Below are 13,498 nucleotides of genomic sequence, written 5' to 3' on the forward strand. Positions count from 1 at the left end.
GGCCATGTACGATAAGGGGTACCTGGTGAGGTGCAGTTGGTGCTCAGCTTTACCCAGCAATTCTGTTTGTTTCAGACATTCTTCCTTAGCTCTTGCTGTATCCTGCAGTGCTTGCTCCAAACGCTTTTTATATTCATTAAGCTCCACTTGCAATTTCTCTATTTCCTTAAAAACACACAGAGGAGCACAGCAAATTCAATTATAACAATAAAGGAAGTTATATACATCACAAACATTGTACATATATACATTCTATAACAAAAAAATAATCAAAGGGCACTTTAAAGAAAATCCTGCCTACAACAGAAATTGAAATGAGAATGAGAAAAACTGAGCTACTAATTTCATTATTTTTTATTCAGTGCTACTAGCTTTAGATAAACTCCCCCAAACTTATATAACTACCTGTAATAGGCAGATAAATGCAGCAGTATCAGCGGTCATGCATAGAAAATAAGCCTATTAACATTCCAACACCACAATTACCATATTCTTATTAGGGTAATTAAATTAAATAAGAAACTATTAAGTATATCAAGGACTTTTTTAACAGTTTATAGCTATAGAAATTAGGTTGATCACTCTAAGTCCCCGTCCCCAGTTCCCCCTTGACATTCTGACCCATTCTCACACACACACACACACACACACACACACACACATCGAAAAGGCATTTGTTTAAAACGAAAAACAAACATAATTTGACAACTGTCAACTAAAGCCAAGACAACCTCATAATTCTACACTATAGGCATAAATATAAGCTCTCATTATTTTCTCAAGGGAAATATTTAAAGCGAACAGATGGGCTTTATACCATCCCCTCAAGATAAATCAGCTCAGGTTCTGTCGGACCAACAAAAAAGCATATTCCAACATAAAAGGACTTTTGCTGAAAATGGCCTCCCTCTACCTGCCAGATGTTTAAGCCTAGGGATTTAAGGCAATACTATGTCTGCTAATCTTGGTTGTGTACAGAGAGCAAACAGCTTCTCATTTAGTTGGAGCCCAAGATCCCAAGATAAAGATTTTAAATGAATTTCACCCAGAAACAACAAAGAGATGTGTTACATGTTCTTTCCATATCCTAAACTAATTTTCATATTTAAAAAAGGATTCCGGATTACTATGGAAATATAATTTCTATATTCAGCTCACATACATGAATAACTATGGCAAAATTATTTTTTTATTTAAAGCATTTTCACCCTTCTATTTGGCCATAAGTGTTTCCTGAGCTGATAACATAAGATCAATAACAAACAAGACTCTTAGGCTTATACTCTAAAGGAAACTGGAGTGATTGGGGTGGGGAAGCAAACTCAAGTCAGCAGTTTTTAGCCACCAAGTTCTTTCAGTTAACTTAAATGAAAATAGTTTGAGAGGAGCCAAAAATTGCTGGTTCCTCTACTGCAGCCTGATAGAGTAGCTGGTGCTGAAGGATAGTTGATGGAGAGGGAAAGCACAAACTGATTTCTCAACAGAGTTGATGGAGTGCCCTGCCTCCATTACTCCCTTTGCTGTAGCCTGGTGGAGTGGCACCCTCTTATAGTAGAAATATTACATCCAGTGGTGCTCTTCTCCTGCTGGAAGACTCTTTGATTGAGCAGGGTTTCTATCAGTAGAATGGATAGGGAGGCAATGTTAGACAATTCACCACCTTTTGCAGCCCACATCACTAAGTGGTTATCAGTTATGGTTGTTATTAACAGTGATCATAACCCAGAAAAGAATTGAGCCCATTTAACCCCATTCAAACTATAAATATTTATTGCCCTATCAATAGAAGAACATGAACACTTCAGTTCACTGAGAACACTGGTTTGCCCAGCAACTACTATCAACTATTGCTTACTGTATATTTTTGTCGGATCTGATTAGTGCAGAAAAATTATATATTGAAACCTTAGTTTAATAAAAATACAATTCTTGTGATATATGTATAAAACACTAAGAATATTAGTGTAATTCTAATGCAGCTTAACAAGACTGTGAGAATTAAGATGTAAAATAAGCAATGTATTTACAGGTCACAAAATTATGTATTTATTCATTATGTTATATAAAGCCTTCTATGTCATATAAAGTGTTTACCTATTTTCAAACTAAATATGTTTTCAGTCACTATGTATCTAAATAATAAATGGAAAATTTCAATTTAATAACCTGATTCTATTCATGCTTACAAGCTCTACACACACAATGCATTTTTGTTAAATCTCGCCAGGGCAAATTCTGTTTTTTTTCCCTTTTCTACATAATAACAGCCACACAGCATCCAAAATCTGTTGTCTTATATTCTTATAAGGGTTTGTTCCTTTGGGTGGAGGTAGTGGTAACCAATACAGTAGGTGAGGATCAAACTGGCAGGGGTAAGTTGACCTGTATAAGCAAGACTTGAGAGGACAAGGCAAAAGGAATTGATCTATACCAGTTGCATCCATATGAAGTGCAGTACCAGTATCGGTTTGAGGGTTGTGGGGAAGGGAGTAATTGTAGGCTATATCAATTGCACCTGCCTTACCAGGCTTCCTGTAGAGTGGAATGTTATTATTATTTATTGAATTAAGTGTATTGTAGTATGTTGTTATTATTAACTGAATTTGTTGCTTTTTTAACAAAAAGTAACTCAAAATGACTTACAAAAAATAGCATGTACATTAAAACCAACATAGAACTAAAACCGAATAAAAGCAATAACACATTCATCTTTATAAAAAAAGGCAGGACTAAAACAACCCACCCACTGAAGGAGGCAAGAGATAATTAAAGAATGAAGGCATGGTGGAAAAGAATCTGGGATACCACCAAGTGGGTTGTCATCCACCAATCGCTTGAAGGCTGGAAAAAACCGTCATTACGCCAAGAGGATTTCCAATTCCCCCCTCCCTTTCATTGGCAATTTGCCTTCTGATGGAGCACAGAAAGGAATACGAGCTTCCATACATTCTGAGAGCATAAGGAAAAGGAAAAGGAAACAACCAAGTGAGGGGAAAGAGTATAGTGACAAGACAGACTCCCAATATCTGCAGTTGAATCTATAGCAACTAACTGGGGAAGAAATAATAGCCTGCATAGGATGGACTTGGGTAGTGTCCTAATGTCTCTTCAGAAGCACCTTTCAGAACCTTCTCAAGTAGGCACAAGGACATCACCAAGTGGGATGTTCAAAAGCCAACCTTGTTAATTCCTGGGTGGAAGATAGGTGACTAATTGCTCTGAAGCACTTGTTGGAGAATGTGCCTACCAAAGGCTGCCTCCAAGGATGCATATACAGTAAATTCATGCTATAGTGTTTAGTGAAAGAGATTAGGTGGGTCCCAGTTGCTGTCCTGCATACCATCTGTAAAGGAACATTGGTAAAAATTGCAGCGCAAGCCACTGCTGACCAGGTAAGATGGGCAACTATGCCTTCAGGAAGGACCAATTTTAGGGAGGTGCAAACTAATGAAATAAAGGGTGTGAGCCACTAGGCCAGGGGTCTGCAACCCGCGGCTCCGGAGCCGCATGTGGCTCTTTTACACCTTTGCCGTGGCTCCGGGGCGGATACTAGTGAGGGGAGGAGGCGCATTGTGCGCCCGGACACTCCCCACTGTGGCGGGCGCTGTACTGGCTGTGACGTCGCATGGGGGCGGTGCGTGCATTAGTCACGCACCCTCCCGACGTCACCTTCCCGCCCGCATGCTACATTGTAAGGGGCATGTACGCTGGTCACTGTTTTGAAGGGGAGTGAAGAACACACACACACAAAAAGGTAACTTGTTAATTTAACGTTTATTTCTATGAGGAGGAGTAATTCTGAGGGGTCAAACAAAAAAATAATAAAAAAGTGACAAAAAAGTTATTTTTATAATGACGAGTTTTGCAGCTCCCAGTTTTTTCCCCCCTTCGGAAACGGGTCCAAGTGGCTCTTTTTGTCTTAAAGGTTGCAGACCCCTGCACTAGGCCATGATGGTCACTGATGCCTTTTGGCCCATAGAAGTAGAGTGAAATTATGTGAACACAGATTCTATGTTTTGCAAAAAGGCTTAGTTCTTGCTTTGTACACCTTTTGAGTCCTATGCATGACTAGACGGTATCATGCATGTTCAGGCAGTTGCTTTTGAGGTCAGAACAGGAGGCTGGTAATACTAAATCTTTCTGTCCGTGAAAAAGTTCAAAAGTTCCTTGTGATGGAAAGTGGCCCAAATTCAGCCAGCTACAAGTCTTGCTGATGCAATGGTGACTAATACTGATGACAAGGCTAAACTTTGTCATAGTGTAGTCTTGTTAGGCTCCCTCTTCTCCCTCTGACCATTTATTGTCCCGCCACCAATCACCTGGCTCTGAGCCTTCTTTGCCTGGGGGTTCCCCAGCTGGTGCCCCCCCCATGCCTCTGCATCCTGCCAGTCCATGACAGTTGCCATTTCATGGGCATCAGAGTCTCTTTGGCTCAGCCAGTCTTGCTTGTATGTCACTGAGCCCCCCGAACATACTCCACTACAAGCGCGCTGAGGCTGTCTTTCCTTCCACTTGAAGAGCTCATATTTTTGATCTGCCTTGGCAAATTACATGCTCTTTTGTTATGATATTGTCTGTCCTTATCACTATGTGCTTTTGTCACAGTATTGGTACAAAGTGCTTTAGTGCTGGTCATGTGGCCTCCAGTTCCAACCAGTTTATTACTTTTGATGTCATCATTACTGTACAGCCCCCTTGGGGAAAATATTTTAATGGTGGAATATAGAATCTCAAAACTAAGTAAAATGCATACCTTTGGAGTACTGTCTTGACTGGGCCAGTTCATTGCTATCAGTCTGGTTCCCACCCCCATAGCTGAAGAAATGGGGAGGTCTTAAAGAAGTTTGACACCCTAGCTGGGGCAAGGCAAAGAGCAAGTGCAATTACACATTCTGTTCTCACAGTGGCCAAATAGATTCTCATGGGAAGGCCACAAACAGCACATGAACTGCAACAGCTAGTATCCAGAGCCATGCATTTTTTTATCCTGGAGGTAATATAGCTATTATGACTAGTAGCCACTGATATAATGTCTGCCTAGGACAAGTGTCTCTATACAAGTCAGCAGTCTAGTTCCATGTTCAGGGAGTAAGCCCTTCTGAAACACAAATTACGGTGAGCAGACAGCATGTTAGCTCAAGTAACTAGGGACACTTCTCTCCACTGTGTCTGAATCTTTTCTGCTAGAGGAGAGGTTACCTTACATTCAATGGAATCGGTTCCGAAAGGAGTTTCCTAGAAAATGAGTTTTTATTCACCAAGTTAAACCAATGTTTATGTAAAGATCAATTTATTAACTTAATATATTTTTGCAGGATGAGAGGAACCCTGCTGCTGGGCCAATGACTCCTTCTGTTTTCTTTCCTTCCAAGAGGTAACAGAGCCAACTAACAGTTCCTGCTTGCCCACCCAACCTCATGTGCACAGCAGTGGTTGCACTGGGCACAAGGGGACATTAAAACAATCACCACCACCACCAATAAGCAATGGTACTCACAGGTAATGGAGCTCCCAACCTTGGCCCTTTGAGTCTGGGACCATGATGGGGATTGTGGGAGGGGGGGGGGACTTCCTTTGGGGTAATGGAGATGGGCAGGAACTGCCTGTTTGCTTTCCTTTTGTTATTTTTTATCCATTCACCCACCTCTTACAATGCTTTCTCTGATCACAACCAGGAGCCATCTCCAAGCTCCTGCCTGCCTTCTGGTTTTGAACCCTGCTTCTCCTACTGGAATCTGAACCGGTCTCACCCTTGGCTGTTACTAATTGGGTAACTTCTTCTCATTCATTGTTTTATTTGAAATTGGTAGCTGCTGTTTCCATGCAAAAGACATTACATGTCAGTCTCCACTAGTCTGGGGCAGTGTTTAGCAACCAGTACTCCTACGAGTTGTTTTGTATATGCATTTACTCTTTTCTACGCCGTATTCCATAAAACCAGTACAATTATCAGGAAAAAACCAGTACAATTATCAATGAATTCTGATTTATTTTCTAGCGCTAATTTACAACACCAACAACAGGCAACGCACGAACTGGAGCTCATTCAGTTTCTTATCTTTCAACTGCTTACAGCAATATGTGTCTGAATTCTCTAGGCCAATCTCTACTATGCAAATCTGATCACAGAAGCAGCAAGATCCAGAAGTGGCAGAACATTTCATTTTCCCCGTAGCTTGGGCTCTCCACTACAGACTTAATAATGTTATGGCATTTGGCTTTCTTTTTTTTCCAGGAAAGGGAGGTTCCTGACACTTGTTTGGCTGCTTATACCTATGTTTCAATTTTCCTTTTTAGTAAAGTCTTCCATATTTGCACCATTTTGTGATCCCATAGCTGCTGCTTCTCTGGCCTACATGTGACCAGCCACCAAAATTAGCTGCCTGGGAGCTGAGGGGGCACCACTGCAAGGGAGGGATGCTATGCACCCCTGTGCACATTCCTCTCCATGTAAACTGTTCTCATGAACTGGTAGGCAATGGAGAAGAGGAACAGGAGGAAGAGGATCCCAGTGAGGAGCGTAGCTGGGGCTGGGACATACTGGGGCAAGCTGGGGATGGGGAAGGAGAGGTTGGTGTATGAAGTACTCACAGGGTGACGGAGGATGACAAGGGGATGGCGCTCAATGCATAGGAACCAGAGAAACAGAACCCATCACCAGAGCTGGAGTAGGCTTGGAGCAGGTGAGGGTCACATGCCTCATCAAGGCCAGATGCTGCAATCAGCAGACAAAGTATAAAAGGGCAGCAGAGCTGAGGTGCTGTGTCTGCTCAACTGCCCATGTTGATGAATCTTGGCTTGGGTGCTCCAGGATCTCTGAGACTGCTTTGTTCTGGACTTTGGACATGTGGATTTACCCTGGACTGGGGACTTGGCATACTTACTTGCCACCAGGTAGGCCAAGAGTTCAGGACAATTGTGTTCCCCTTCTTTTTCCTTGAAAGGGTAATCAGTAATCTGCCCTTCTCTGCTGCAAAAAGGAGTGTCTTTGTCTGTGCGTGTGTGTGTGGGCCTGCCATGCCTGTCACTGGCTCCAGCTATGTTATTGGCGTACAGCCCCCAATCTATTGTTGCATTAGGATGCTATGTTCTCCATAAGCTACAGATGTAGAAAGCTGTCTTATACTATGCCAGGCTATCGGTCTATTTAGCTCAGTATTGTCTGAGAAGATGGGCAGCAGTTCTCCGGGATTTCAGACCCAGTTACATCTGGAGATCCCAGCGATTGGACCTGGGACATTTTGCACACAGAGCATCTATTCAATGACTAAACTATGGCCCTTCCCTAAAGTCATTATTACTCCCACACTCGAATCACAGCAAATTTCTGCACATCATAATCGCTTCTGAGGCAGATTCATACATGCCCTGGTGGGTTTAGGCCCTACTCCTTGTTTACTCTGAGAGCAGATTGTAGGAATGCAGTTCTCACATTGCACCATGCCCTGCTTCCAACAGACAACACAGAGCAGTCTGCACAGACTGCGTGCTATAGGGAAATAATACTGGTTCCAGTTCCAAATTGGTATTTTACCATTAGTTCAAAAGTTTATCAGCATGTTTATGAGCCACGCAAAATGTTCTTGCTCATACTTCTCAATTCATTAGTATACAAATTCATATAGCTGCACTATCTCCCAAGTTAATATCAAATTGTTTTAAGCCTCCGTAGGCCTTAAAAAGGTTACAAAAAACTTTGAAGGCACCTGTACTGATATGAGATAACCAAATGATTTAAAGAAGCTGTATCTAATGGTGGCTTTGACTTAACAGAAAACACTTCCACATACACAAGGGGCACCCACACATTGGAGGTTGAAGGACCCTCTAGAACAGAACTGGATACAGTGTTGAGAGCTGCCATCTTTGGATTAGTTTCCTTTCACAAACTCTACAAAAATGTTAAGTCACACCATTCCTGTATTGAATCATATTTTAATGGCTATTTATTGGCAACAGAGCAGTTTCAATTCACAGCACTACATGTTCCATAACATATATGTGCATTTCAATGAGAACAGGGATTTAATACAAAGCTCTGTAGTGCTGCCAGTGAAAATTGAAACTGGCAGAAAGGCAAGGTATAACAAGGGATTTCAGAGGATTCAGTATAAACATGTCCAATTTCCTAATTTAGTAGTGGTTTATCCCAATATTAAATGCTTACTAATAAGGAATGCATTCTAACAGGTACCCAGTGTTAAATTCCCTAGTCTGAAAGACACAACCAAGTAGTAAGCCTACAAATTGCCAATACAGTATTACATGAGCAGTAACTTATTTTTGGACATCTTATAAATTTCTAATTAATAAAAATAAGTTTTTAGAAAGGCAAGACAGAACAGAATATGTATTTTAACTTGTGTTTTTAAAAACAGTGTTGTTAACATTAGACAGTGGTTACTGTGTCGTAACTTTTGATAGACTACAAACAAATGTATATAAATTGATATTACGTAATAGATACACAGAGCATGTTGGTTTACACATGGCATACGATGGAGTATTTTAATTACTGCATTGCTATTTATACCTACAACTTTTTTAGGATAAAAACTCTCTAGAAAAAAATACAATTTCTTCATTAGGAATAGCTGGTTTCTTGCCATTTAGAACGTATAACAACTAGTTATCACTACTGGAAGAATAAACACATTCAAGTTTCTAACAACAGCTTGATCATGGTCTCTTACCTGGTTTTTAATTTCAAGTTCCCTTACAGTTTTTATTCTATACTCTCTGTGTTCCTTTTCTGCCTCATCCTTCTTCATTTTGGCATGATTCAACTGATAACGTACTTCTCCACACACCTGTTAGATTGAATAGATAACAGTGTGTAGTTTCAGGATACAGAGCAATATTTATTTGCAAGGAGAGCTTTTGATGCCCTCTGCTGGTTATCTTCAAAATCTATTGTTTAGTAATTTATTTTAGGGCTAAGTCAGACTTATATTTTCAAAGTAAAAGTGGTGCAAACTCACCAGCCCACATGGTTAAAAGCCTCCTAATCCTATGCTTTTTCATGGCTGTTCACAACTGCTCGCAGCTACTGTTTCCCCTATTTGCTACTGCTTGGAGCCAATTTCTTTCTGTATTTTATCAATCCAGATGATCCCAGCAAATAGGGGAACACATGTTGGATGTGATGTTGTCACTATCACATAGCCAATCATATTCAGCTAAGTGGTGGCATTGCTGGACACAACAAAGCTGCATTTCCTCCTTTTTAGTGGGTGCCAGAGGGAAAGGGAGGGACACACATTCCATTACTGAGGCAACAGAAATGACATCTCTTCATTGCTGTCCTGCAGTAGTTTCATTACTGTGCAGAACAGCAAGAAAGCAAGTGCTGTACCTGCAGAATTGGCAATATGAACACATTTCCTCCCCACTCACCTCAATACAAGCTACAATATATTCATGTCCTTGAAGTCTCTTCTCTGAAATAATTGAAACAGGGCACTTTTCGTGGGGCACAAATACCCCCCTTCCATGTTGGTATAGCCATAATCAATTTTTCAAAATTACATTTAGGCTTTATATTTGAGTTGCTCCTAACTATGGGAAATACTGCATTGTACAAGTATTCAAACATCAACATATTTTTTCTGAAATAATAATATTTCCCCATCCACTAGTTCCACTGTGTGATATCTAACTAAATCATACTTGGAATAGACCAATTTAAATCAATGTAATTATTCTATTGATTTCAGTGAGTCTATTCCCATCTGACTTGGCTGGATATCACCCATTATTTCTAATATGATTGCCACATGGAAAGTGTCTGTGTAAATTATGCCTGCATGAACAATACAGTATCTCTGACACCAGTTTTTAAAAATTACACAAGCACACATACTCCTCCCCCCTGCCCTGTAAGAATGATCTGCTGCTTGATAGGTCAAGCGTAAAGCTTTATTTTAGCTTTATAATAAGACTATTTCTGCCTTCTGCATTCACAGCAATGATCCACTGTCACATAGTACATGGACCAATTTGTGTAATTAATAGGGAGCCTATTAAGAAATAGCTATTCTCCACAAAGTTTATTTATTGACCATATTTGATTGCTCCCTGTCAACATCGTCTCACTCGGGAGGTTGTGGGCTCTCCTTCCTTGGAGGTTTTTGAGCAGAGGTTGGATGGCCATCTGTCATGGATGCTTTAGTTGAGATTCCTGCATTGCAGGGGGCTGGACTAGATGACCCTCAGAATCCCTTCCAACTCTACAATTATATGATTCTAACACATTCTGTGAGTAGCTTATGGAATAAAGAATAAAACATTCAGGTCTCCCATTCCCACATGTAGAAATGGGAAGCTGTCACTAGAATTAGATCAGAACCCGAGGGACTGTCTTCTAATTAATAAAAGAATAAAAAGCACAGTGGACGCCTGGGTTGCGAACGTGATCTGTGCGGGAAGCACGTTCGCAACCCACAGCGCTTCGTCTGCGCATGCGCGGGTTGCGATTCAGCGCTTCTGCGCATAAACCCAAAAGTAACCCGTTCCGGTACTTCTGGGTTCAGTGCGGTGTGCAACCTGAAATCGCACAACCTGAAGCATCTAGCTGTCAACTTTTCCATTTTCTTGTGAGGAATCCTATTCGGAATAAGGGAATTTCCCTTAAAAAAAAAGTCAACGTTGACAGCTATGCATAGGACAGAAGGAAGCTGCCTTATACAAGCAGCTCTTGGTTGGCACAGAACTGGTCATTGTAACCCGAGGTATGACTGTACTACAAAGGATTTATCAATATACATATGCAAATTTTGTGAACAAAGAACCTATCCAAAGAGTGCTGCAACAGTTAAATCATAAAAGTGTGCCCAATTAGCATGCATAACTTACAAGGCATCAAACCACTCTCTATTTATATCAATGTCAGTTGATTACTTTGTTTTCGTAATGCGTTTCTACCTTATTTATCTCAATATCATGACAAGCATTTTGTTTCTGAGCTTCTTCCAGCTGATTGGCTAAAGAGATCTTCTCCCTTGTAATCCTGTCCACTTGACCCTCCAAGCTAGCCACATTCTGAGATAAAGACATAACCTGAAACAAAACAAAACCTTAATTAACCAGTAAAATGATAGCACAAAGCTAAAAATTGTTATGTTTCAAATGGTAAATACACTGCTTTCATAGACTGCTGAAGGTCAATGCACTGTTATTTAAAAGGTAGAAGAAGCCCCAAAACTAGAGTTTACAATAACAATACATAAACTCTTGCAAATGCAGAAAATGTGTTACTTCCAGGCTGCTTCACACACATTTTATTTGCTGAACTATAGAGGAAACATGTACACAATGATATATAGAGATAGTCCACGTCAGGGGTCACTAATATTTTTGGACTAGTGTGAAAATTAAGTGTAAAGTGACTGCTGCTTCCCCGCTTCCACCAGACAACCACATGCTTGTCACGAGAAGTCAGCTATGTTCTGCTGATCCCAATTGTGGAGATCACACAATATTGATTCCCTACCCTTTAAAAACTAGCTATGAAGTTTTAATGTGGGTGGGGTGGTGGATGAAACAAGGCAGAAAAGGTCCAAAATTTTGCTGCCTTTCAGCAAAGCAGAATGCATAACTGTTTACAGTCCAAAATGCTTATACAGAAAATGTTTAAAATACCAACGATGACAAGTTCTCTTTTTCTTTCTTCATTTCTTCACGAACTGCTTCTCGCTCTTCAGCCCTCTTATCTATTTGTATCGCTAATTCCCTTTCAAGACGCTCTCTCTTTCTCTCCATCTCCTTTTTTAGTTGTTCACATTGGACTAGAGCCTGTGGAAATGGTCATATTTTAAAGTCTGAAATTAATAGCTCATTTTTTAAACTAGAACAAGATTTAAATCTGAAAAAGTAGAAGTGACAAGCAAAAATTCTAGATTAAATAAGTTAACATATGGCTATATAGAGATGTATAGTATATTTCAAGAATAGATATAACTTTTGTAAATCTTTCCCAAGAACCACTTGTTGCTCAAAATTGGACCATAAGAGAGAACCAATCACTGTGACTGCCAAACAGAATTAGATCAATAATGGACTATATGCTTAACAGGATGTTGCTGCAAGTATGCTAACATTCACTGTGAATTTCAGAGTACAGTGGTACCTCCGATTGCGTATGGGATCCGTTTCTGAGCTCCAGTCGGATTCCGAATTTTCTGCAACCTGAGAACTGCTTCTGTGCATGTGCGCGTGGTGAAACCCGGTCAAATACTTCTGGGTTTGCCGCTTTTGCATCCTGAAGTTTACGTAACCAGAGAGTTACATAACCGGAGGTACTACTGTACATCTCACTCAAAGCATGCAATGAAAACTAGACTCGCATGTCTACTCAGGTATAAGTTCCACTGATTTTTATGAGACTTGAGGGAAGGTATCCCTGCCCATACGGGCCAGTCTTGACAGACTCTGGGGTTGTGCGCCCATCTCACTTAAGAGGCCAGGGGCCAGCGCTGTCCGGAGACACTTCCGGGTCACGTGGCCAGCGTGACATCGCTGCTCTGGCCAGAGCCAGAGCCGCACACGGAAACGCCGTTTACCTTCCCGCTGGTAAGCGGTCCCTATTTATCTACTTGCACCCGGAGGTGCTTTCGAACTGCTAGGTTGGCAGGCGCTGGGACCGAGCAGCGGGAGCGCACCCCGCCGCAGGGATTCGAACCGCCGACCTTTCGATCGGCAAGCCCTAGGCGCTGAGGCTTTAACCCACAGCGCCACCTGCGTCCCATATGACTTACATCTGGGTAAATGTTTACAGGATTGCAGCCTCAGAAACTTACTTTCTGAGCATAAATGTAATTGCTGTACTCTTACCCAATGCTTTCTTAAGAGCATAAGCCTGGTTACAATCTCAGAGCAAGTTTAGTGAAGTTGTAGTCTTGACAAGCAAATCGTATTTTCTTTTGTGACACTAGCATTCTCGTAAAAACAAGCATTTCTAAAATACAGTCATACCTTGGTTGCCAAACACCTTGGAACTCGTACAGTTTGGCTACTGAACGATCAAAAACTGGAAGTGAGTGTTTTGGTTTTCGAACGATTTTCGGAAGCCAAACATCCAGCATGGTTTCTGTGGCTTCCGAATGGCTGCAGGACACTGCTCCTGCAGCCAGTCGGAAGCTGCGTCTTGGTTTTCAAACGCATTCTGTTTGAGAACCAAGGTAAGTGGAAATCTGCCGAAAGTGGAAATCTGCCCAAAGACATGCTCCGACCACAATGCGGTAAAGATGGAAATGAAAATAACAACAGCTGGCACCTTCAGATGGAGAATGAATGACACCTTATTTAGAGATCCAGAGGTTTACCAAAAGGCCCAAAAGACTTTGAAGGACTACTTTGAGATAAATCTGAGGACAGAAGTGGAGAAACGAGTGATCTGGGACGCAAGCAAGGCCGTGATGAGGGGTTTCCTGATACAACAGAATTCCTTAAAAAGGAGGAAACAGCAGGAGAAGAAAGATAAAATTTTAGAAAAGATAAA

General features: G+C 41.1%; 1 protein-coding gene across 2 annotated transcripts in view; it reads right to left on the minus strand.

Annotated features, from left to right (window-relative positions):
* Positions 1–13,498, minus strand: part of SDCCAG8 (SHH signaling and ciliogenesis regulator SDCCAG8) — a 94,883-nt gene that overhangs the window by 62,488 nt on the left and 18,897 nt on the right. For both annotated transcript variants that reach the window (XM_079969491.1, XM_079969490.1), the window contains exons 10-13: positions 11,641–11,793; positions 10,924–11,058; positions 8,694–8,810; positions 23–165 (exon numbers count right to left, since the gene is read on the minus strand). In XM_079969491.1, coding sequence (XP_079825617.1) covers positions 23–165; positions 8,694–8,810; positions 10,924–11,058; positions 11,641–11,793 — 548 coding nt within the window. The remainder of the gene's footprint in view (positions 1–22; positions 166–8,693; positions 8,811–10,923; positions 11,059–11,640; positions 11,794–13,498) is intronic.

This window comes from Podarcis cretensis (genome assembly GCF_951804945.1).
Source record: "Podarcis cretensis genome assembly, chromosome: 3".
In the NCBI taxonomy this organism is placed as follows: domain Eukaryota; kingdom Metazoa; phylum Chordata; class Lepidosauria; order Squamata; family Lacertidae; genus Podarcis; species Podarcis cretensis.